The sequence below is a fragment of the Ammospiza caudacuta genome, chromosome 6 (assembly GCF_027887145.1).
Source record: "Ammospiza caudacuta isolate bAmmCau1 chromosome 6, bAmmCau1.pri, whole genome shotgun sequence".
In the NCBI taxonomy this organism is placed as follows: Eukaryota; Metazoa; Chordata; class Aves; order Passeriformes; family Passerellidae; genus Ammospiza; species Ammospiza caudacuta.
Window position 1 is genome coordinate 54053653 of NC_080598.1, and position 25035 is coordinate 54078687.

The window sequence follows — 25035 nt, forward strand, 5'->3', positions numbered from 1 at the left end:
AATCTCACCTGTAGGTAAATTGATGCAACCAAATTTTATTTGTGCAGACACCACCTGGGTGTAATCAAGTCGCTTCTGCCTCATGGCTTAATTAAGGCTGATAAAGTTCTTTGCAGTTCTCAGAGGAGAAGTTTGGTCCATGTGTAAATGATGTCATAGAAGGTATTTAATGTACTCCATTAAAATGCTGCTGAGGCACCCAGCCTGTGAGTAACACTCTCTGAAACTCTGTTTGGAGTTAATGTTTAATAGGAGCGAGACAAGCTGCCTGAAAGCAGGCTCTGTGACACTGTGCTCCCTTTGTGGGGTGCTGCTGCTCATCAGACCAAACAATGAAATAAATAGGGCAGGAGATCTTTCTCCTTTTTAATGCCTTTATTAAAAATCAGCTCGGGTGGGAAGAACCAACAGATCCGTGCTCACGCCACTGCTGCTCCCAGAAGTGGCACGGAGGAGGAGGAGGAAAATTTCAGCTTTGTCCACTGGTCTGTGGGCAGAGCTGGGAGTTTCGTCCTCACGAGAGCACCAGGAGATTCCCCATTTTTTGGTTTGATATTCAAAGTTCTCTGTCCAGCCAACATCTTTTAGGTTAGGGTGAGGGGTAAAAAGGGTCTAGGCGTACACTGGATTCTGTTCCTCACGTCTAGACATCACTTTGATCTGTCAATTCCGTGTTGGCTCGTTGTTTTTAGGGGGTTTTGCTAGGTTTGGTGAGGGTTTTCTTCATTTGCATGCCAGCCCCGATGTCCCTTCCTCTTCACCTCTGGGTGCCATCCTCCAGAAAGCAGCAGGGGGATACTCGACAGAAGGGGGAATCCTTAACCGTCAACAACAGGTAGTTAACGAATACGACAGGTGGTTACAGTAAACAGTTAGAGCTCCACCCTGGCAGCAGCCAGCCCAACCCGTGAACTCTGCAACCTTTTTAAAAATGGGCAACTCTTCTACTCATAACAAACAAGGTAGGAGCAGGAGGTGTGGATCCCAGCCCGGTGTGACAGCAGTGCCATGGTGGCAGTGTGGCTCTGCAGGGAGCAGTGATCCATCATCCCTCCTCTCATCCTTCAGCTCGCCATGGAAAGTCAGGTCAGCCCGACCTGCCGGGTCACCCAGCCCGAGCGTGGGCATCCTGCTTTATCTACGGGCTCTATCAGGCTAATTAGATGGGTGCTTTGTCCAGGATAATTGTCTCTGCTAATGAGTTTAGGGGAGTGTCAGCAGCACAGCCGGTCACCAGCACTGCTGTTCCCGCTCCGGTGTGGCTGTGCCGGGACAGCTCCAGCTCGGGCAGTGCCCACCAGGCTGAGCTCCTCCGGGCAGGGCCAGTGCTGAAGCGCTGACAGAGCCTCGGCAGCAGCAGCGGGATTGCCCAACAGCGGCGAGAGAGCTAAAATTACAGACAGGCTGTGAATGGGGAAGTGGCGGCGGATGGGGACACGGAGCGCTTCCCGCTCTGCCTGGAGCGGGGACAGCAGCCACCGATGTCACAGCCCCACGGCTGTCACAGCAGCCAGGTGTTAGGAGTAAAAAAAAGGGGTTACCCACTTCTTTAAAAGGTTGCGGAGTTCCAAGTTGGGCTGGTTGCTGGCGGAGGAGAATTCTTTGTTAACTTCATGTTGTAGTCACCTGTTAAGAGTCGGTCGTTGACTCCCTACTGTTGGGAATTCCCCTTTTTGTCAGTACCCCCCTGCCTGCTGCCAGGTGGATGACCCCTCTGGACAGTGAAAGGAGGGGACACCGGAGGGCACGCAAATGACCTCGGAGCCAGCATGCCATGGGAAAGCCACCCCTCCAAACTTACCAAAAAGACCCAAAAACAACGAGCCAACGCAGAATTAAGAGATCAAAGCGATGTCTGGAGGTGAGGAACAAAGTCCAGAGCCTGGAGAGACGCTGAGACCCTTCTTTGCCCCTCACCCTAGAGCCAGAGCCCTGAAGGTCAAAACAAAAAAGGGAACAAGGGATTTCCTGATGCTCTCATGAGGATGGAACCCCCAGCTCTGCCCACAGACCAGTGGACAAAGCTGCACTCTTCCTTCTCCGAGTCACTCGTGGAAGCAGTGGTGGCGTGAGCGCGGACCGGTTGATTCTTTCGCCAGAGCTGATCACTTTTAATAAAAGCATTAAAAAGGAGAAAGGTCTCCTGCCCGTGTTTATTTCAGCAGCCACGGATGTCACAGCCACCCATGGATGTCACACTTCAGTCGTGGTGAACCCCAAAAATCCCCTGTGCAGCTGAGTCCCAGCATGGGTTTGCAGACCGGCCCAGGCTGTAGCTGAACAGGGCCGATGGGATTAGCATCAGTCAGAAATGCTTCCAACAGCTGATATGTTGGGGTTTTATGACAGAAAATGCCAATTTATTTGAAAGATATTGCTGTTGGAAAGAAAAGCTTTGCAGAAACTTGTAATCTGGAAAGATTTCCTCTGTTCTTGTCAGGATAAGCAGGAGTTTATGTCACATTGTCAGAGTATAAACAATGACAGATCAGACCTGATGGTGAACCAGTCTCCCATAATCCAAGTGTTGTGGAATCATCAAACAATGAGGGAGAGCTGTCTGTCTCCCTGACACCTCTTTTCCCCCAGACATCTGCTGGGGGTTTGTGTGTGTTTGTTTGTGGTTTGGGGGTTTTGTATTTTTTTGCACAAAATCATGTTTTTCTCATATGTAAAACAAAAATCTTCGTTATCATGAATTGAAAGCCCGTGTGTATTTCTAATTCAGCTCTGACTCTGCAGCCTTTCCTTAGCCCACCACTGTCACCACACTGGTCCCTAAGCACCGTGGAGCTGTAGGAGCTGCAAAAACCCCAAGCAGGGGCTGCTCCCATTCTGTGTAATGAATGAAAGTGTGTTAGTAGATTGGACCTGCTGTGTGGAAGAAGCCCAAAATACCGGCTGCACAGAGAAATAAACGAGTTTGATACTTTTTTTTTCTAAGGGTGTGCAGTCAGCATTGCTTGCAATTGTAGCCAAGGTAAAAGACGGAACAGAAGCATTGCTTGGAGCTTGTCCAGCAGGAGAGAAAGGATGGCATTGTTCCTGTTAGTCCGTGCCTTCCTGGCACTATTGGAAGCTAGAGCATGGGTTTTCCTTCAGGAACAACTTTGTTCCTGGTGTTTGGCTGGTTTTTTTGGCTGGTTCCAGATGTGGACATCTCTGTGCAGAGTGCAGGAGCACATGGAAATCTCCACACCCGCATAAAGCAGTGCCCTGTGCCAGGAGTTCCCCCTCGCTGTCTGCAGGGACAGCTGGGCAAGGGCAGGGTGGCTGCTGGGGTGGTTCAGTAGGAGGGGAAAAAATAAACACGGAAAACATCTGTGTGCTCCCAAAGTCTGCCTTCAGCTGAATCACAAGATGCTTCTATAAAAGCCTGGTTAATTATTGCAAAGCAACCAAGCGAGGAAACACAGACATTCGCAGAGTATCTCCTGCCTTAATTAGTTGCTAAAAATGTGGCTCCCGGCAGCTGTGGAGCTGCAAACGGGTCAGCAGCAGAACTCTTTCTCCTGGTCACTGTGCTGAGAAGAACTCTTCTCTGTGAGGCTGTTCCCGAAGGCTGGCAGGGTCAGAGGCAGCTCATGGGCAGCCAGAGAAGCATCTTCTAAGGAGGGTGGCATCACCAAGAGCACTCACTGTTCACGTCTGCTTCTGTCTGAGAAATACCGAAAAATGTGGAGGGGAATTAAGCCTAGAAATCCAGTTGGAGTGAAGCCCCTGAGCCTCGCAGCTGCCTGCTGTACGTGCACCGCAGAGCATGCATGTGCAGAATGGAGCATGGAATTCATCCCTGCCCTCCTGGCCGTGAGCTGGGGCTGGCCAGGCTGTGAGCTGTCCCTGCCTTCCTCACCTGGGGTTTCTGAGCTCTTCCTGCACCTTAAACTCCTTTCACAGAGCCGCCTGCTGGGTGGGTCCCAAATATTTGCTAAATTTTTCCCTGAGGCTTTCTTCCCAAAACAATCACCCGCTTCCCCACGTTCATTATTGCGTGTGATCTTTACAAAATGTGGCATTTCTGTCTAAATAGTTTGCCAAAGACCTATGATAAACAGCACTAAATTGTCAGTCGTGAGTCATTAAAGTGAACTGTCTTCACTTCATGCCCAATCATAGGATATTTTTAAATGTCAGAGCTTTTGGCTTAGTGGTTGTCACTGGCTTCATTTTTGGGAGACCCAAAATTGGAATACACAGGCCTGGTTTTCAGAAAGTTCTGCGTACCCTTACTTCAAATGTTTGTCCTTAATCACATTTCAGAAATATGCACGGTTTCCTCAGGATCAGTCAATGCTCTGGAATTTCTGACTACGATGCGTTTCTGCCATCTTTCCTGTTTTCACATTTTCTTAATTGGTTTTCAGATAGCATTCAGCCTGGCAGTAGTACATAAAGAATACAGAGATAAATATGCTTAACAATTTGAGAGTGACATATTTAGGTTTGTAAGTATTTAATTCTGATTTGCTCTTGTTGGATAACTTTTAAAAGCGAGAAGTTTTACATTTGAAAATGAAAAAATAAGGTAGGCATAATAATTTCTTGCCCAATTGATCTTCTTCCCAGTTTATCAGGAAAATTGCTGTTGGATTTAATAAAAGTCATATCTGTTTAATCACAGTGAACCCCACCTCCTCAAATGAATGGAACAATCCTTGTAATAAATGCAAGACCACTTATGTTACCAATAGTTATTTTTATTTTCAAAATAATTGTTTCTTTCTGAAAATGGCATGTAGGGTCAGTGTCCTTGATTATATATCTGAGAACAGAAATGATCAATCAAGAGAGGAGATGTGACTTAAATGGTCACATGCATAGTCAGCTTTTGTTGGTGGATGCCAGTGAAAGCTCAGCTTGACGTGGATCCCCCAGAAACAGAAGACCACAGCATTGTAAAAAGAAAAGTCACCTTTGAAAAAGCCTTGTTTAATTTTGCATCTCTTTGCACCTTCCATCAGGCAGCTTTTGATGCCAGTTCAGTATCACAGTTAGCACAATGTGTGCTCCCAGACTCGGTGGGGCAGTTGAATTTCTGAGCAAGCACAGAATAATACCTGGAGGATGGAGCTGAACCATGTCAAAGCTAAAAATGCATCCCAGTGCAGTGGGCTGTCCTTCTGCAGGACAACTTTGAAACACTGCAGGCCTTCACATCACCCAGGGATTAGTGTGTAATCTACAGAAACCATGGTGCCAAGTTTCTGGACGCATCTGCTCCCACATTTGGCCCCTGTATTCTCCCAATGTACAGGAGTCCATGATTTGTCTAATATGAAAAAAAAAAACTAAAAAGAAAAAAGAAGCAAAGAGAAGACAATAATGCTTGAGGTTTATCTGTCATACTAAGGTGGAGAAGCAATCTGAGTGGCACTGTTTTTTCATTTACTTTCTTTCTTAATAGCATCTTCTCATTTTTGTCTGTAGGTCCAGCTGCCCAGCGCCAGATCCAGAATGGTCCATCCCCAGATGAGATGGAAGCACAGAGAAGGTGAGTTAATCAGCTCTGGCACAGTCCTAGTTTGTATCTTGGTTGAACATGCAGTCCTTGTTCACCAGTAGGCACTGCTCTTTTCACTTGTACATATTTTAAGCTGGTTCTGAATGTTTTCTAATTATTGTTAATGATTCTGTAATGACTGTTAAAGGGTGAAGTGAGCCAAAGTTCACACTTTAGGTAAACTCTTTGCTAGGTAGGTACTCAGGAGTCTTCTTGCCTCCAAAAACTATAGGGAAAGCGAAGGGAAACTCATTTCCTGCACCTTTATGAATAACTGTGAAGGATCTGAGATTTAGTCAGGATTTACCCATGACTGGGTCAGCAGTGAGGATATTTCACCTGAGATTTACTTTGGGATAGCAGAAATACCACAAAGGTCAGAGAGCCTGTGTCCGATATCACACAGGGCAGGAGATATTGCCTCTCCACTGCCTTCCTGAAAAACCTGATCCAGCTCTTCCTTCAACCAGTGGAAGTCACTCATTCTGCATGTGTAATTCAGGCCTCCAGTTTGGATGTGTATTCTGTACATTTAAAATGTGAGCAGCTTAACTATGTTAGAATAAAAAAAAAAATTATTTATTCTTTTTTGTTTGGAGAAGTAAAAGCCCTTTGGGTTGGTATTATTTGACTGCTACAGGGCACATGGCCCTAGGAAAGCTCCTTTTGCTCCACTGGAGTGGAATGAGATGTGCCAGTAGATGCAGTTAGATATTACAGCATCTGCACTGGAGGACTTTCAGCTTTAATTATGCTGATGCATTCTTTAAGCACAGAGCAGCCCAATTTTAAGCCTAGGGTTTTTTTAATAAGCAGGAAGGAAATTAAGTTATGGTTTCTACCCTGAAAATTTGTCTATTTAAAAGGTTTTTTAAGAGATATTTGCACAAATGTTTAAAGAATATTCTTCTTAAGTCAGAGTGTAATTTGTCCTCTCTTGTACTTTTCTCCTTGTATACTCCTTAAGTAACCTTGTGCCAATCCCAGGCTTTATTTAGTTCAACTGGAATAAATTTGACTTCCTAAGACTTTAAGAACTTCTCCTTTTAGCATGCGTGGGAGGGTGCATTTGGCACATGTAAACAAGGGCAGAAAGGGCTGGTATGAACCCCAGTGACTCCAATGGCAGTGGCTAACCCTGCTTTGGATTTCTGCACCCTGCACCTCAATCTGTTCTGCAGCAGCTCTAATGATTTGGGGGTGTTTCACCCATATTTCTTTCCTGTTCTGTCAGACTGGAATATTCCAGGTTGGTTCTCTAGATAAACCTAGGATTTCCTCCAGGTTTAATCAGGAAAATGTGTGTATCAAGTTGTTCTTCATCATCAAATTTTGCTAATAAATGCCAAGCTAAGGTAGGGGACAGTATGCTCAGGAAATTCTTAGTACATGTGTTAACAATTGAAATTTTAGCAGTGCAGGTGATGCTGTTGCATCCATAACAATCAAGAAAGAGTTAGGGTATGTATTGAAGTAAAGATTTCTATTTATTTGGTTTAAAGTGTCATAGCTTAAATGGCACCAGTTGAATGAACCAGCTAAGACTTTCTCAAAAGTCATTCACCTTTGCACGTATGATCATTTTCTCAGAAACCTGCAATATTCTAGAAATTGCATGGATTGCATGTTCTGAACATAAAACCACTTTAGGATTGATCCCCCCATAGCAAAATAATGTATTTTCCTTTACCATATATTGAACTAGGTATGAAACACAGAAAATTTGTTTTGCAAATTAAAATAGTCTTTATTTTCCACATTGGACTATTTTTTATTTTAAAAGCTTCTATTGGTATATAAATAAGACAGAATTGCTTAGCATTGCAGACTCTGGAAAGTACAAGTAAAGATGTAACAGGGAGGTGTCTTAAAATAGAAGTCAAAAGGAGTCAAAATAGAAATGCTGCTTAGAGCTGAGCTTGCTTTACTGTACAAAGTAAAGCAAGTTGAGAAAAGAGAAAACTGCACAGTGAAGACTGGTCTAAAGATAAATGAAATTAATTAGGGCCAATTCGACCTAGAAACTGTGGAGGAAAATAGTAATAAACTTCATTACCAAATGCTATGGCAGGCTGAATTCAGAGTTGTGCTTTAATATTGTTGAGATCTGTAGTCCATGTCCCTGCACTTGCCGAGGAGCCTGGCAGGCAGGCTGGTTTCCAGCTGTCAGGTGTTTGGAGGAGCGCAGGGAGGGTGGGTTTGTGGGTTTGTGGCGGGGTCAGGGCCATCCCTCCCTGCAGGAGCAGTGCAGCGAGCAAGAGCAGACTCTGCTGATGGGCCCTTGGAACTGCACATCCCTGCAGAGCTGTCCCAGCCCTCCCTGCCGGGGCGGCTCCGCACACACCGGGGCTGGAGGAGCAGCAGCGCCGAGCTGGGATGGGGTTTGCAGGGGCAGCACAGCCGTGCTGGGGCTGCCAGCTGGACTGGCGGTGCCAAAACAGGCTTGGATGTGCACCTGGACAACAGGGGCTTTGTGCAGTCAGCAGCAGGACACAGATGAAGCTTTGCCATATTTACATTCTGATATGTTAGTATTCTACAAGTGCTTTGGGCTCCTGATCCATCAAAGATTCTGGACTGTGTAATTTTGAATATTTCCTTCTCTGGAGATATTCAAAAGCTGTCTGGACAGAATCCTGGGGACTGTGTCCTCCAGGGGATCCTTCTTGAGCAGGGAGGTTTGACCACATGGCCTCCAGTCCTCCCTTCCCACCTTATCCAATGTGTAATTCTGTGATTTTGTGTGGGATGCCCCTTACTCTTTCCTTGCAATGCTCACACACTTCAGGTTAACAGAATGCATGTTTGCTGTGCTCTGCTGTGCATTGGGCACTGTCCATTCCTTGTGCAGAGCCCTGAGGAGTTATTTTAAATGGATCAACCAGCCCCTGCAGTGTCCAGTGCGTGCAGGGCCATGTCCTGGGTGTTTCCCCGTGTGTGAACTGGCACTGCTGTGGCCAGGGCGAGTGAAATCAGCCCCAGCTCCATCTCATGGGGTCAGCTCTCTCCCCAGACACACAGTGCTTCTCAGGCTATAAAGCTTCTTCTCAAAATTATAAGGAATACCTAATGATCAGGGCTTTTTTCCTTGCTGTTTTAGACAAGTGATGGAGCAACAGCAACAGCGCCAGGAATCCCTGGAAAGAAGAACCTCTACCACAGGCACGTATCAAACCTAGCAGACACAGTCTGCCCTCCCTGACTGTCTCCTCTTGCTGCTGGTGGGGTTTGTGGGGTGCTGTACAAAAGCTAGACTGCTGAAAGGGGTTATAGTTACAGTTACATGTTAAAGATTAGATTTCCAGCTAGAGACATACATGCATTTGGGCATGGTTGTGTTGTTGGGCAGGGGCTCAGGTCTGAGGCGTGCAGGTGGAGCTGGGCAGGTTTTGCACTTGGCAAAACTTGTACAGCTGAGGGGCATTTTAGGTGTACCAAGGGGGCCTGGCCATGCTTCTTCCACACCCTGAGGAGAGCAGGAAGCACAGCCAGCACCACGGCGACTCTGTGTTTCCAGAGGATGTCAGCACAAAGGGATTGATGTGCTGGATGTGCTCAGGCACTCCACATTGCTCTGCAGCACAAAACAAATTACAGCACAGAGGAAGATGCAGCTCTAGATGCTCTTCACTGGGGATTTTGTGATCATGAAGTCTTCTTTGAACTTAATGGAAAAAGTATATATATTTAATGAGCTTACAAAAATCTTCTATAGCATATTAAGTTGCGCTAAACTGAGAGAAGAGATGGCAGGAATAGTTTATAGCTACAAAGTATGGCTTTTCCTCCTTGAAAGGAGGCAGAGCAAGCAAGCCAAGATGGCCATCTTGTGTTTGGGCTTTGGATTTGGGCAAGTTTTTTCAGTTAATCTGGCCACATAAGGGAAATGTTTCTCCTCAGCTGTTAAACCTTTTGACTAGAAACCAGCTCAGACACACACACACACGTCTTTGGTGACAGAAAGAGTTGGACTCTTTTTTCAGCAGAGGTTAGTGTGCTGTTCTGTATAGGGAACTTAGGCAAAATCCTGCCTTGGCATCCACAAGGAATGGGACATGGGGGCTGCTGGCTGTTCCCTCTGTGCCTGCAGGGTGGCCACCTCTGTGTTCAGCCTGTCCCTTGCACCTGTCCCTGGTGCAGAGGTGATGCTCGTGATCCTGACTCAGATTCACGTGGGGTTTGGAGGAGCCTCGCTGGCACCAGAGCATGCAGCCCATCCCGTGCTGCCAGGGTTCTGCTCTGCACACCCCTCCAGTTCTGCTGAGGGCTGGAAATCCCCAAGGTGGTGCCTGCACCATCTCCTCTTGGCTTTGTTTGAGTTTCTGTTTGCGTTTACTTCACGGTTCCTTTTCCTCCGTTCCACTTTGCCTTGGTTTTGTTCCTTCCTGCGTACCCACCTTATTCTTTTGTCTTTTCTGTTCTTTTAGTTTCCACCCTCCAACCAAGCCTATGCTCTCCCCCCTCTCATCCCCAGTCTCCTCCTCCTGCCTCTGGTCCCTGCACTGCTCCTGCCCCTGGTGTTGTGCTGCCGCCCCTAGCTCAGGCCAGCGCTGTCTCTTCAGCACCCGCTGTCCCCGAGCCCGCTGCTGCTCAGTCCCCGTTCCTGGCCCAGGGGAGAGCCAGAGAGCCCCCGCAGTTCCTGCACAGGCACTCGGCCTCCGAGCTGCCAGCAGCCCCGGGCTCCTCCCCTCCTCCCTGCCCAAATGGCAGGGCTGTCATGCCAGGCATCAGGAGAACCTCGCTGTCTCCACCGCCTCTCCATCCTCCCCCCTTTCCTTCTCACCAGCCTCTCAGGGGCTCCTCTCTTTCCTGCTCTTCTCAGTCTTCTTCTCCCTCTGCCACAAATGCACCATCTCTGCAGAGGAGTGATGTCCCGCAGCCTCGTGGTCCCACCATCCTGCCCGTGATTCCTGTCCCACCTGACAGGGTCAAGGCACCCACAGATAAAGCAGGGTGGGAGACCTCAGCAAATGCACCCCTGAACGGCCATCCTGAGGAACAAATTGCTTTAGGCCCCCCTGGAGCCCAGGTGAAAAGTGTGGATGGGTGCTTGTTCCCACACCTAGGAGCTGCACCCTGCTCCCCGCTGCCCACCATCGCCAGCCCCCCCAGCTCCTCCGGCCAGGCTCCCTCCCCATCCTCCCATTTGCCATCTTGTCCTGCCCAGCCGTGGTGCCAGCCCGTGTCACACTGTCTTCCATTGCCTCCCCCTCACGCTGCTGTGTCTGAGGTGGCTTTGCCCAGGAGGACCCCTCCTTACATGACATCATCAGCCATTGCCCTCTTGAGTAAGTACTGACTTTGAATGAGTTGTGACATGTGTAAAGCCTCAGCTGTCACCTGTTCAAAAAGCCTGGTTGGCACTGCCCCTGACCAGAAGAACAAGGGCTGAGAGACCCAAAGCTGCTCCTGCTGCTGTATGTGATTTCTGAAACTGGGGTGGAAAAATATCAAAATCACTCCAGACTAGTCCAGGGACCAGGCAAAAAGTAAGAATTACAGAACCAGAACCCTGTAGCTGGGTTGTTGCAATGCATATTCCTACGGTATTATCCCAGACTGAGATTTTTGTCATTCAGCAGAATCAAATTGTTTCAAAGACCTTCATATAGAACCTATTTTCAGCTGGGCCAAACATAGCAGATGGGCTCTTCTGAAGCTGGAGGCCAGGTCTGTGGTAGGTTTCTTGTCTGTGTAGGAATATTGGTAGAAGTTGTGATTTTTACTCTTTTTGTTAAGTGGTATTTCTGTTACAAGTGAAACGTAGAGCATGAATTTTGATTAAGACAGCCAGAATTCCCTGTGGTTGTGCAATTTATTTAATTCAGGAAACTCTGTTCTTGGTATGTATAGTTAAACTATGTTCTTGCATGTATAGTTGTGGGCTTGTCACTGTAACTATTCCAGCAAACCTTTCTCATTGAAGGCAGATCAAGGGCTGGGCTTTGGGTTTGGCCACTTTGAATATGGTCTTGATTTCTCATGCCTATCTAAAATGAAGCCTGTGGAGTGAGAACAATTTGCAAGCAATGCAATTTGCAATTCAAAGCATATGTTTTGTGACTTGGATCTATTTAGATTTATAACCACATATAATGCTAAAGTGGTGTGCCTGGAAAAGGAGGAAAACTAAGACATTTCCTTTTACTTTCTGCTAAAAGTATTACTGTAACCACTGGAGGCTCAGTCCTTCAGCTGATGCAAGTCCTTGAAATCCACTTAGTTCAATACAGTTATTTTAAACTCACATCACTCCATTATTTTGACTCAGTTCAATTTTTGCCTGAGGCTGCCCTCTAATTAGGTGGGTGTAGTTTTGCAATTACAATTAAATATACCCACAATGAATTACTAACTATTATGTTCATGAACGAAAGAGGGCTTGAAATGTTTAAAGTATTTCTAACAGCAGCTATGGTTCATTTCAAGAATGGAATTGGGAGTGTGAAATAATGGCAGAAGTAACCACAGAAATCAGGCAATATTATAAGAAAAACTAGATAAGAAGAAAAACAAGCTGTTAATGTTAAATATGGTTTCCAAATATTTCTCAGACAAAACCTACCTGTCTTTCAAAGTAACACTGAACAGCTGAAGCTGTGAATACATACCTAGAGCAGCCTGTTCTGACAGTGTGCATGGTGAAATACCCTTGGGGAGGTGTTATTTTTTCAGCTGACCTGTTACAGACGGGTGAAACACTGCAATGGAGTTACCACCACCAGCCCATCCAACGGGCTGCTGCTGAGAGGAGCTTTGCAGAACCTCAGGGTACTTGGAGCTGGAGTCTGCAACTGGCTGAGGCCGCACGCCTTCTGCATGACAGAAGGGAGGATGTGTCACTAGCCCACAATTCTCCTGAAAAGCTGATGCCAACCAAAGTCCACGGAGTTTATTATCTCCATATAGAAAGCTGTGGGAGAAGGAGAAGGATGTGCCACTAATGAACTGGGAAGCAGTGTCTGTGTTCTGATTCTGACACAGAATGAAACATTAGCCCAGCCAGGGAGGAGAGGAGGGAAAAGACTGCCAGTGACAGGGTCTCTCAGGAGCACACGACTGTAGCTGGCTGACCATTGATACAAGCACCTCTTCACATGCTTGGTGCTCCCTTGCATCAGCCCCTTGTCCTGGAGTCAGGCCATGGCATTGGGAGTGGGACGTGACCTTGTCTATGGGCTGGAGGGGATCGTGCTTCACACCTAATTCCTGTTCTCTGCATTTCAGGCCCAGCACTTCCTCCTGGCCACCCCAGTGGTGCTGCTGTGATCCCTGCTTCATCTGGGGGGCCCCCACCTCCGCCGCCCCCCCCGGTCCCTCCGCCGCCCATGGGAGCTGCGCCGCCGCCTCCGCCGCCACTGCCGGCGGGCGTGGGCCAGGGCGCCGGCGCTGAAGATGGGTCAGTGTCAGGGCTCGCAGCAGCTCTGGCTGGTGCCAAACTGAGGAGAGTCCAGCGGGTAAGGAGGTGCCACTGGGACCCCACAATGGGCTCTGCTCTGCTGCAGGACAGCCTGGCACAGCTTGGTGTCATGGTCTGCAAACACACAGTGAGACATGGTGGAGCATACTTCAGCCGACCATAGGGTGAACCTCTGAATGGGATTTTGCAGTGCAAATGAAGCTGAGCAGGAAATGTTGGGTAGAGTTTGCTCTGTTCAGAACATAGGAGTTAGCAAATGGCTGTGACTTCTCACATTGCCAGGGTTTCACTACTTCCACATAGTCCACCATTGTACTATGCATTAGTGTTTTCACTTGTTTTAAGTGGTTAAAACTACACTATACTTACAGAAAAAAACAGTGTAGCCTGTTGAGGTCTGGTCAGTAGCTATCTACTTAGGTAAGGGTTGCTTAACCATGCATAAAAATAATTATGAGCAAGCAGCACTGTGGGTTTTTTAATAATTTCCCTATATATTTGCATCATCCAGATCTGTCTTGGTTTCAGTAATATTCCTGTGGGTCTTCCTCCCAAGGCAGAGCACATCCTATCTCTGGTTTCAGGCCGTGATTGTGATTGCTGTTCCTAACACTTGGGAAAACTAATCATTAAGGGTGTGGTTGTAAAGCAAGCCTTTCATTAATTCCAATCTTGATTTCTCTCTTAAGCCAGAAGATGGTTCAGGAGGGTCCAGCCCCAGTGGGGTCTCTAAGAGCGATGCCAATCGAACAAGTAGCGGAGGAGGCGGAGGAGGACTAATGGAAGAAATGAATAAATTACTGGCAAAAAGGTTTGTACTTACACCTCTAGTAAGCCCCATGAGATCTGCAGCAAATTGTGGAACAAGGCACTGTCATTTTTGTGGTTAGCAGTGGGTGTTTCCTTGCGATTTGACAGGTCCTGCAGATGTTGGTCACCAGTATTGCCCAACTTCTAATGCGAAAGGTGTTGCATTGGAAAATAGGCTGCCTTTCCCAAGTGTTAGATGCTATATTTTTAGATCTAAGTTTTTTAAACTTGCAAATAGTGAAGGAAAAGGATAAATAAAATAATGAAGGGTAGGTGAAGCTATAGGGTGCACAGAGATGGAGCTTTTAAATAATGTTGTCTTAGTATAAAGACAGTTCTCAGCTCAAAAGGTCTGATTTCAACTTTCCTCCATGTCCAGTTCATTTCAGAAGCAATTCTGAACATAGGCGGTGGATTCTTTGAAAATCCTTGTTAAATCCTTTGAAAAGTACTAAATAAATACATAGCACTAAAAAGTTCCCTGCAGTATAAAATAGCAAATGGATAATTTTCTTTCTTTTCAGAACTAAAATAGTTTGACAGCTCTTAATAAATTTTAGGGGTTCTTGGCCTGCTCTATAATCAAGAATGACCTTCCCTAACTGGAAGTTGTCTACAGGCAAAGTAAGGTTTGGTGATGCTGGGGTAACTAGCTCTGTTCAAGCAAGCAAGCTGGATGGGCATCTCATGTGTTTGGACATAGAAATTCAGCACTTTGTGTGGTCCTGGTCTAAAATGTACTCCAGTACGGCTTTTGGCAGTAGGATCTTGTGTCTTCAGGTATTTAGAGTGGAATTTCCCTGGTATCTTGACAAAAGCACTTGCACTGCCATAAGCATTGTGCTACCTCTACTCTGAAAATAACTGAGCTCCAAATCCTTTCCCAGGGACCTGATAGCAACAGAGTTATCCCCTAAATTTTGCTTCACAAAGCCATGGAGGTACCCGGAAATACACAAGTGCCATTCAAGGGTGCAGTCTGGGCACATGCTGTTCAGATGATACTGAGAGGATTTCCTTTGGCTGCAAATTCCTTTTTATGTGTGATGACATAGGGAAAGGAAGAACCTGGCACTGTGTTTCAGATTGCCTACTATTACCAGAAGGTAAAAAAATTATTAGTTTGGTTTTAAATTGAGCATTTTCAGTACAGAAATCAGAGTTATGAGCATGGGATCTCAGGGGCCCTTCTCTGAGCAGTAAACCCCATGCTCAGAAACAGGGAATATGTCTAATGCTCAGTAAGTAATGGAGGAAAACATTTCTGGGAGCTGAGATGCTATAAAGTACCACTCTCTAGATTCAGTGGGCCCTGTGAGAGCAGCCCTTTGCTTCAAGACTAAAGTGCAAACAGAATAATGAACCCACGGACCACTGTCACTCCCAGCCCAGTTAAGTTTGTTGCCAGACATAAATCTAACACTGGTCTCTCACCCTGGCAAATATTTCCCTCACTTAAATTTATAATAATTACAACTTCTTTTTGTTTGAAAAATCAAGTAAATATTAGAGAAAGACAAAAAAAAATATTACTGATTTAGTGAAATTATTAATGCAATTAAATGTATGAAAATAATTCCCACAGAGCACTATGTCCTACAGATACATACTGCTCAGTTTGTTCAGTTTTTTGTCAAATTTTAATCAAATCCTCCAAGTTGTGTATCCAGTGAGGCCTTTCGTAGTGCTTCCTGAGATATTTTTTTTCCTGAGTTGAATTTTGTTCACTTCAGAACCAAGACTAAATGAAAAACCTGTCAGATTGGTGTTTAAAAAACATTTGCTAAGGGAAGTGTTCACAGGTGGATAAAGGTAAAGTTCAGCACAACCAAAGTCCATGTGGAGACTTGAGCTGCAGTTCCCCTAATGGTCTAAAATGGGAAATTGGATTTCTAGGGCCTCAGCACCTGGCCCACTGGAGTAATGTTTATTTAAGGGCTTAAATAGGGCTTAAAAATCAGGAATTTGGTTTTCTTTTCATCATCCAGTTTGTCTAATACCTAAGAAGTTTTATCATGTATTTTTCTAAAATAAACAACCAACATCTTTGTTTACTGTCATGTCCAGTTTCCCCAGTGGATGAATTGCAGCTCTTTGCCACTTACTCCTCAGAGAGTTTTGGCCCTCCTTGGGAAGCAGAAATGAGTGTGGTTCTCAGGTCCTCACTCAGCTTCTGCAGTCAGCACCAACACTCCCGGGACTACAAGGCTCAGGAGCTCTGCTGCCTTTGAAGTGATTTTTAGACAAAAATGATCTCCTGTTGTTCACCAAAGGCACTTGGAAACCAGGTGGATGGGCTGGTTTCCTCATTCAGCCGGAGCTTTCCCACCTGGAGGGAAGAAGGGGTCTTGGCTGAGCAGAAATGGTGCCCAATCTCTCCCAGTGAGAGTGAACCTGGCTTGAAGGACTTTTTGGACAGTTTTCCCATCATGTGGGAGCACTGCTCGAGCCCTTTCTCTTTGCAGGATCAGGGATGTGGGATGTAGGACAGGTGACAAAGTGACACTGGAGCTGGCTGCCAGCAGTGTTGTCACTGCAATTCCCACCTGAGCCTCCTGCTGTGGCAGGGCTGGTCCTCAGAAGCCCCTGAAAAGGGCTGAGTTGTTCCTCCTGCATAGGACCCAGGATTTCCTGAATCCTTGAGAGATGCCATCCTTTTCTCACCCAGTTTCATACTCAGCTTTGCTTCCTCCCTCTGTTTCATCACATTTCTTTATGCTCCACGCCCTGCATTCCTCTCTTAAACACCACCTCATAATTTTGCCCCTCTCCCTGAGCTGTATCACTGGGATCTGAATTCTTCACCTCCACCCCAGCCCTACACAACCAAACACATCCAGCCATTGTTATGTTCCCTGAGATGAGCTAAAGAAATAGTAACTCCCACCCAAGCCTGAATCTTGTCTTCCTGTGAGGGTTGTTTCTAGAGGGTTGACTGTGTCCTATCTCCTTTTCTTTGTAAAGGAGGAAAGCAGCGTCACAGTCAGACAAGCCAGCTGACAAGAAGGAAGAGGAAAGCCAAAATGTAAGTGAAACACTCCTCCCTCCCTGCTGTGCTCTTGCAGATTCCTTGTAAGCCAAAGCCCTGTGCTCATTCACTGTCTGGCAGGCAATAACTGCAGTGCTGATCCAGGGATAGATGTGCACATTCTATCCAAAGCCAAATGTAACTGCTCCCACCTTTCCTGGGAACAGCACCCTACAAACAAGAGCAGCTGTTTTATTAATATTTCATTCACTGTCTAAACCAGGTTAATGAGCTCTATTTCATGGTCTAATCCCAGTGTTGTAGGGAGCGAGAGGTTATTGCTCTGTAAGAAGGTGCACTGAACCTTCTGGCAAGTTAACTTGAGATAAAGTTCATGTTTCTTATTTTATATTTGAGGCTTGAGCTAAGCTGAAGTAGACCATCAGCCCTGCATCTAAATTTAGGTTTCCAGACTCCATGCAAAGCAAGAATCAGCTCCCTTCAGACCCCAGAGTGCACAGAGAACGTGCCTGGTGGAAGAAGGGAAAATTATGTATTAACCATTAGATCATGGTCAAAATATGTGACCATGATAGGTACACTAAACTGAGATAGAACTTGGACAGCTTTGGGGAACTTTGATTTCCACAAAGTGGAACATTTCTCTTCCACAAAAGCAATTATACAAGTGGTTTTATTTGACTCAGTCTGTAGACTGAACTTGATGCAACAACTCTGAGTCCAACATGCAGATGAAAACACTTTTCTACCTGTTGAACTGGTAAAGTGTGGAAGATCTTTTCTGTTTTAGGAGAGGGAAGGACTTGCACTGTGTCCTTTCCAGTGTGGTGCTTTTCCAGGCTGCTGCTCTCTCAGCATTGCTGTTGCTAGCCAGTAGCCTTGTGAAGGCTTTCTGCCACAGCTGCAAGGTCATAGAGCATTCAGTGTGCCTCATATCTCCTGTGGAAAGATGTTCTCTCCAAAGCTATTCAGTAGGAAGTCCATTAAAACAATCTAGGTCTTGCCCCAAGCCAAAAGGTTTGTAGGAAGAGCAGGGATAAGCACTTTTCACTGTTCAGGGAGAAAAGCAGCTATTTTCTGCATGTTGTCCAAGGCATGCTTCAAGCACGGAATTTGCCCGTTGAACCCTGTGTGCAGCCATTGCTCTTAATCTTGCCCCATAACTGGTTTTGAACCATACACTTGGAGATGACAGGCACCATTTAGCTTCTAACCTGCCAGCCCCTGCTTTCTGTCCCTTATTCTCTCTTGCTGAAAGTCTACATTAGTTTATATCACAAATCAAACTTTTTAATAGCACCAATCTGTTTACAAAAGTGTTTTAGAGAGCATCTGTTTAATTCATATCTTGAGTATATTTCATGTTCTTTCAAACTGGGTGCAATTCCATTTTACAATGCAGAGCTGATGCTTTACCTGAGTATGTTTTGAGGGTTGCTAGATAATATTGACGTGCCAAATATATGGATGAATGGTTTATGATCTGTCACACATAAATCCAAGATAAAAGAGTCCAAATCTCTGATGAAGTGTTTAGTCTTCTACTTAAGAGGAGTACTGATTGATTAAGTTACATTCTGTTAGTACCTGACTTCCTCTCTCTGGTACTGCTGGCTGTCTTGGGGTGACAGACTGGGATGCAGCAACAGTTCCTTTAGGTGGCTCAGTTTCCACATCTCAGAGAGTTTCTAAATTTGGGAAGTGGATGGTTTGTATTTAGGCAACAGCACTTTAGAGTGGTTTCACCTGATTTGGTATATAGAGATAAGAGTGGTTGAGTGTAATCACGAAAAGGTGTCCACATTAACTAAAATAAAAAAGGATGTATTTTTCCATCCAGTGTGAGAAAGTTAAAGTTTAAATGGCCTTGAGCCCATACCTTGGCAACAGTGCCTGTTGGACAGGGAGGAAACTTGCTTTTGTACCACATGTGCTGCAGCTGCCTCCAGAGTAGAAGAGGACTCTGCACTTCATCCCTAAAACTCAGTAATGTCCTGTTTTTCTCTTTGTAGGATGATGCTAGCACCTCTCCTTCAACCAGTACACGAGGCTCTGCCCAGCAGCAGCAAAATTCATCAGGTATTAATTAAGTTGAACTATTGGCATTGTAGTTGTCTTCTTAATCTAGTCTTTTCTACCACCTCTAGCCTCTGGATTCATTGTCCTACTTCTGAGTGCAGAAACTAACAGTAACTCACAGAAAAATTACCAAACACCTGTGGTTTTAAAAACTATATTCAGCAAGAAATTATGACTTTTATATGTTTCACAGTCAAGAAAATTGCAAGACAGTTTAGTTAGACATGTAGCTGCGGATCTGTATCTTCAACATTACACACCTAAATCTTTTAGGAGAAAAAAGCTGGATTATTTTACTTTTTGAAGTGTAGATGTCCTGATCTGTACAGTTGGGGTTCGGATGTCAAACTGCTATTTAGTTTGTTGCAATAAGGCTGATCCTGAGAGTTCCCAGATTAAATTGTTTTTCCTAAAATTAATTAAAATAATCTGAGTAGATGAGCTGCAAGCACTCACATTCATCTCTGCATCAGTCTTGGCTTTCATGCATACTGAGAGTCTCTCCCAGGGGAATGACTATTTAACCATTCCAGCTTCCTTTTGGAACAAAGCCATGACCTGTGTGCTTTGCAAGGGAAGGGGAGGAAGCCAGGAGAAAGGTGTATGTAAATGAGATCTAGAGATTTCCGGGGAGTGCCTGTAATCTTTTCAGGACCTCACAGGGGAGCAAATTCTTGTATATAAAATTGTCAAATCTCTTCAACAGTTTATTTTAGGAGACTGGGATGATATGAAGTGCTTTCAGCAACAAGTGTTATGTAGTACAGCTTTTTGGGAATGTTCTGTGTGTTAGAAGTGCACACAACATTAAATAAATTCTCTGTGGAGATTTGCATAGTGGGCTCTAACTGCCATTTTTTTACATACACCCACATTTTCTGCCAACTATGCAGACAGAAAACTTAAGACTTCTTAATGTAATATATAAATAAATATTGTACTGAATAAAGTAAGCCTTGCAGCAATTAGCCAGTATTTCCTAATAGAAATTATTTATGCTTTTCCTCCTGCTGTTCCAGTTCCATTTCCTTTTAGTATTGTTTAACTATGTGGTCCCTAATTAAAGGGATCACTAAGCAGATTTTTGCTAATGCTTTCCCAATAATGTAGGCAAATGCACTCATTCAGCAGTCTCATTTTCCTGGTTCTTCTCCTAAGTCCCTCATCCTCACTGAAAGAAAGCAACTGTAAAAGACAATCCACTTCAGGATATTTTTATTTTTAGAGCAAAAATAATAAACTACCTTTTCATGTTTGCTTTTCAGACTCTGGGAAGAAGCCATGGGAAAGGAGCAATTCTGTTGAGAAGCCTGTATCTTCATTACTTTCTAGGTGAGCTGCATGGGGTGTCCCAGCCGGGATGCTCACGCTGTCCCCATGGCACGCGCACGACTCATGTCTGTTTCATTCCATTGCTGTAGAAATCCATCAGTGGTGAAGAGCTGTGAAGCTAAGAGCCCCACACAATCCCACGTGTCTTCTAGGTACTGGCTAACTGCCTGGCCTCTTACTGTCTTGGCTTGTCCTTTGGCTCATCCCATCATTCAGCACTAGTGTTCGTCTTCTGCCGCGTCTTTTGCTCATTCTCTTGCAATCTGCTTTGTCTGTCTCTGCACCAAGTGTGAAGGTGTCATGGCAGAGCTTTGTTCCATGGAAGCAGCCCCCTGCTCCCTTGGGCATTATAGATGTTAATCATGCTGGAACCAGCACTTAAACCATCCATGTGTCTGTGTCAGTCAGGGACACGGGTCTGGCAGTGCTGTGCCATGTGGAAATCACATTTTGGACCATCTCTCTACAGCAGGTTCATGGTGACCCTGCCAATAGGTGAAGCTTTCATTGCTCAACCTCTGCAGAAATTAAAAAGCAAAAGCAGAAATGATCTGAAGAGCTTGCAGCTGGGATAAGGGAAGTTATTCTTCTACCCATGCAACCGCAGTGGGTGCATAAGAAAGGAGAGTGAAACTTGGTAATAAAATCAAGATGTAAAAAGGCCCCACCACAGACAGATCTTTCAGACACATGGGGTACAGAAACCAGCAGGTGTTAAAAGCCAAGAAACCTAATAGTTTGAATGGCCAAGCTTCAGGATCAGCACCCATGTTTTTAATCACAGAGATTAGGTTTGATGTTGGACAGCTAGAGAGGCTTGCTTCCCTTGCTGGTCCAGGAGCACCCAGTGTTACTGGACACTGAGATGGATGGATAAGCTGAGTAAGGAGGTAGAACACAGGCTTACAAATGTTCAGTATTTACTGCAAAGAGATGTCACTTATTTTACATTGTTAGGCATACGACAGTGCTGATAGTCTGGAGAGAGGCAAGTTGCCAATGGCAACTATCTGCACATACTTGCTGCTTTGTTTAAAATGCTGTAACATGTTCTGCCCAAACATTCAGAGGGATGCATCAGTGTTACTATAGCAAAATATAGATTTGCCAGCTCTCCTAAAACCAGTGAAACATGTTGGTTCTAGGAAATACATGAGCTTCAAATAGATGGAAAAAGACCATTCTTCCTCCTTGGAAATGGGAATGAAACTTGGGCTATTTAAAACAGTCATCACATTTCAGTAGCTATCTTTTGTAATGGCATTGCATCCCAGGAGGAGGAGTTCAGTGGGGAAAAATGGTTTCCTAATTTAGCACCTGGAGTAGTGCTCAGTAGTAGTAGTGCTTGCTTGAAAGACTTCTGTGGGGGAAGCAGGGCAGGTTTCTAAAGCTCTCCATGGTGACCTGTTTCCATTCCTCATCAGTTTGATGGCATTTGGATCTTTCATAACTCCCTTAGCTGTGAGATGGTAGGACACATGTTAAGATTTCCCAAGGAAGGGTTACAAGACCAAACAGCCCTCAGGAGCAGCAGCACCTCCACCAGCCCCCAGTCTGGGCTTAAAGATGATGGCAAAGTTATTTGAAGCCTTTGTAGAGCATAGTTAGTTTTTTAAATGTTTTAGAGTTACTGATTAAAACAGAAAGGCAAATGGCTTCTAGTTCCTTAATTTATTTTATCAGATGTCATCATGGCTCAGCCCACTGACTAATACCATGCAGAAAGACTGATAACACTCAGGTGCACTAGCCATTAAGGCCAGACTGGTTTTGTTTCTGAGTCAATAAAAAATGGCTGTGATACATGACACTATCAACAAGCCACACTTGACTCACTGAAGTCTTCCAAGGAAAGGATTAGTGGGTTATTATTTTCCCAATAATATTTTTCTAAGCTGTAACCTACTATTACTTTAGCACCCAGTGAAAGCCTAGGTTGCCAGGACAGAGCTGCTGTACAGAAAAGGGACTGTGAGGGAAAACCAGACATGTAGCTTGCAAATTGCAAATGCTGTAATAAAACACAGTGTTCAATGGGCTTTATCCCCTCAGCATTTTCTAATCTGAAATCACTGAGATTCCCAACACAAAAAAAAAAAAAAAACCAAATTCACAGCATCTTTGAGGGTCAGGTTGTGCATACAGGAGCAGTGCTGCTCTCTGGCTGCCAAATATTCCTGAGCAGTACTTGTACACAGGTGCTCCTGCTCTGGGGTGGATTTCATCCACACCATCAGGTGGGTGCAGCTTAGCACACACTGCAAGAAACTGACTAGCTTTTTTATGCTTTTCTTCCATTTCTCAAGGATGAAGCCAGTGAGCAGCAGCAATGATGTGGCTATGGATGCCTTAGATTTTGATCGGATGAAACAGGTGAGTGAAGATGTCATTGGCACTTTTAGAGGTTTGGCAAGCTACCCATTTTCCCCCATGCATGCGCTGTACGAGCAAAACGGCTGTTCAGTCTTCTGATTTCCTCTACAACCAGGTGCCTAGGGAAGGGCTAGCTGGTGAGCAGCAAGAGAACACAATCTCACTGCTATTCCATCCTTATGCCTGCACAGAAATGTGCAAGTAAATATGCCAGCATCCTCTGCATCCGTGCCTGGGAGTGCAGACGTAGCTGTTAGCAGTGCTAGGCTCTGAGCAGCAATGGAGGTGGGGGACAAGCACAACCATGTTAAACTTGCATTTTCTTCCACCAGTTAGAAGGAAATTCTGAGCAGCTGACTTGTGTTTTGTCTCATCAGGAAATATTGGAGGAAGTTGTAAGAGAGTTACACAAAGTGAAAGAGGAGATAATTGATGGTAAGAAAGAGAAAAATTATTATTTTTCTCATCTTTATGACTAATTTTCCATAGATAAGATGATAGGAACTGCAGAGAGTTCCCTGGTGTTTTCAGACTTCTCTGAACAGCTCTGATTTATACACACATTTGAAGAACAAGCATCCACCTTATCTGAGCTCTGACCATAGCACTGCACTTACATCCTTTATTATGCTGTTGATGAGCATTTTTGCCACCAGCCTATGAGAAATTTGCTGGCTGGTGTTTCTCACAGGTTGGGAGGGTGAGAAAGGGCCTGCCTGTAGCCCATGGCACATCAATTTATCACAATCAGCAAGCGTGAAATTCACTTGTAACTTGCCGGCCACACAGGTCCAGGATGAGGAGGGGACAAAAGAAGCTAACTGAAAATCCTTCCCAAAAATCTTCTGTAGTTTCCTTTGCTTGAAGAGTTCTTTCGGACCTTCACTCAATTACAGCTTTCCAAATAGCCACATATTATTATAATACATTGAAAGTACAGCAGCTGTACCAAATGTATCAGTACTTTTTTATAAATTGCTCTGCAGTTTACAACTGAAGGTATTTTTCAGGGCCATTATTAAAATGCACAGCAAAATTCCCATTTGAAGGCCACATTAGGGCATAGGAAGATGCATGTCCACACCCTGCACTCCCCACCGTAGCTTCACAGGGAAGGGGAGAAAGAGGAGACTGTGAAACAGCTAAAATCCATTCCCTGTGCCCTTGCCCTAGATGTGTGTGCTCACAAAGCTCCGAGGCAGTTTGCAGTTGGAGAGCCCCTTGTCCATACGCTACTGTCCCAGCAGCTTGGCCCTCAGAGCCTCCCTAGTTCATTCCAGTGCAAAACAAGGCATCCACATACACCACAGACGCACCTTCTCACTGTAGTACTGCAGTTTGCAAGCCAGCAGCTGACTGCTTACCCTTACTCATCCTTTTACCCTCCACTCATCCTTTGAGCGGCGCGTACTTTTGCAGCCTCTGCACTGAGCGATGTCCATCCCGCTGGCTGTACCACTGTGCACTAACTCTCTGCTTTGGTTTTCCAGCCATACGGCAGGAGTTGAGTAGAATCAGTACAACATAATGATTGCAAAGCATTTGGACGGTACTAAGAATGCTAGGAAGATTGGATCATTTCTAAGTGTACCAAGGTCATGCAAGATGGTGGGAGAGGACACCGGCACTGTCTTTGTTCTTACACCCTTTTTATTAGCAGACTCAGCACACTTTGAAGCTTGCTGCTGCCTTGGATTCGCTTCATTTTACAAGTCTTAATCTAAAGATTATTAAATTTTAAATTTCTGGATTTTTTAGATTTCATCTGACACTGCACATTGGATTTGTCAGCCTTTTTTGTATTTTGTATTTGCTTATTTAAATGTATTACCTTTCTTTTTAGTAGTAGATAAGAACACACGTGAACCATTTGCTTTTGATAGATGACTTCAAAGTAATTTTACTAGTAGTCTGCAATGTAAATGAAGATCCTTTGCCAACAGAAATGTATTGAGGCATCACCAGAAGAAAGAGACATGTTAGTTGTCAGCCAACAAGTTCTTTGTCTCAGAGTTATCACAATATTAAAAAATGGTACGTCAGTGCATCACAGTATCTGTGTTCATATTGGTAATAAACTGTTAATTGTCCACACGGCCCTGCCTTTCTTTGTTTCATTTGTCCCTTCAGTTCCTGCACTTCTGTGTCACTTGGTGGTAAAAGGAAGGATATTGAGACTCACTGTGGGGTGGCAGCTCTGTCTCCTGTGGCTGATGCCTTCTCCTACAGGCAGACGTGGCCCTCACCTGTGGGGTGAGCACCATGTCCTGCAGGCAGGCTGCCCCCACCTCAGCAATGTTTTGCCAAAGCAAGTGAAGGACAGTGGCTTGAGGCTCTTCTCAGGCCACCACATCTCCTGCTGCCACTGAAAAATACACAGGTCCCATCATCTGTGCTCCTGCAGATTAGCAGTAATAAAAGTGAAGTGTTTGTTCATGCAGAGCAAGGCTAGCAAAGGTATTGGGTGGATGCAAACTGAAATCCCAGGCACAGCACTACTGACTAGGGACTTAAGGGGAGTCATTTGTTAAT

General features: G+C 45.1%; 1 protein-coding gene across 5 annotated transcripts in view; it reads left to right on the forward strand.

Moving 5' to 3' along the window:
* The window catches only part of EVL (Enah/Vasp-like), a 120352-nt gene extending 95755 nt beyond the window's left edge, over nt 1-24597 (forward strand). For 2 of the 5 annotated variants that reach the window (XM_058806632.1, XM_058806633.1), the window contains exons 4-14: nt 5428-5491; nt 8601-8662; nt 12728-12957; nt 13610-13731; nt 16695-16755; nt 18732-18798; nt 20064-20130; nt 20220-20282; nt 22437-22503; nt 22881-22938; nt 23994-24597. In XM_058806632.1, coding sequence (XP_058662615.1) covers nt 5428-5491; nt 8601-8662; nt 12728-12957; nt 13610-13731; nt 16695-16755; nt 18732-18798; nt 20064-20130; nt 20220-20282; nt 22437-22503; nt 22881-22938; nt 23994-24031 — 899 coding nt within the window. In that variant the 3' untranslated portion in view covers nt 24032-24597. The remainder of the gene's footprint in view (nt 1-5427; nt 5492-8600; nt 8663-12727; nt 12958-13609; nt 13732-16694; nt 16756-18731; nt 18799-20063; nt 20131-20219; nt 20283-22436; nt 22504-22880; nt 22939-23993) is intronic. The other 3 variants (XM_058806635.1, XM_058806634.1, XM_058806636.1) reach the window with 3 other exon arrangements.
* Nucleotides 24598-25035: the final 438 nt, after the last annotated feature.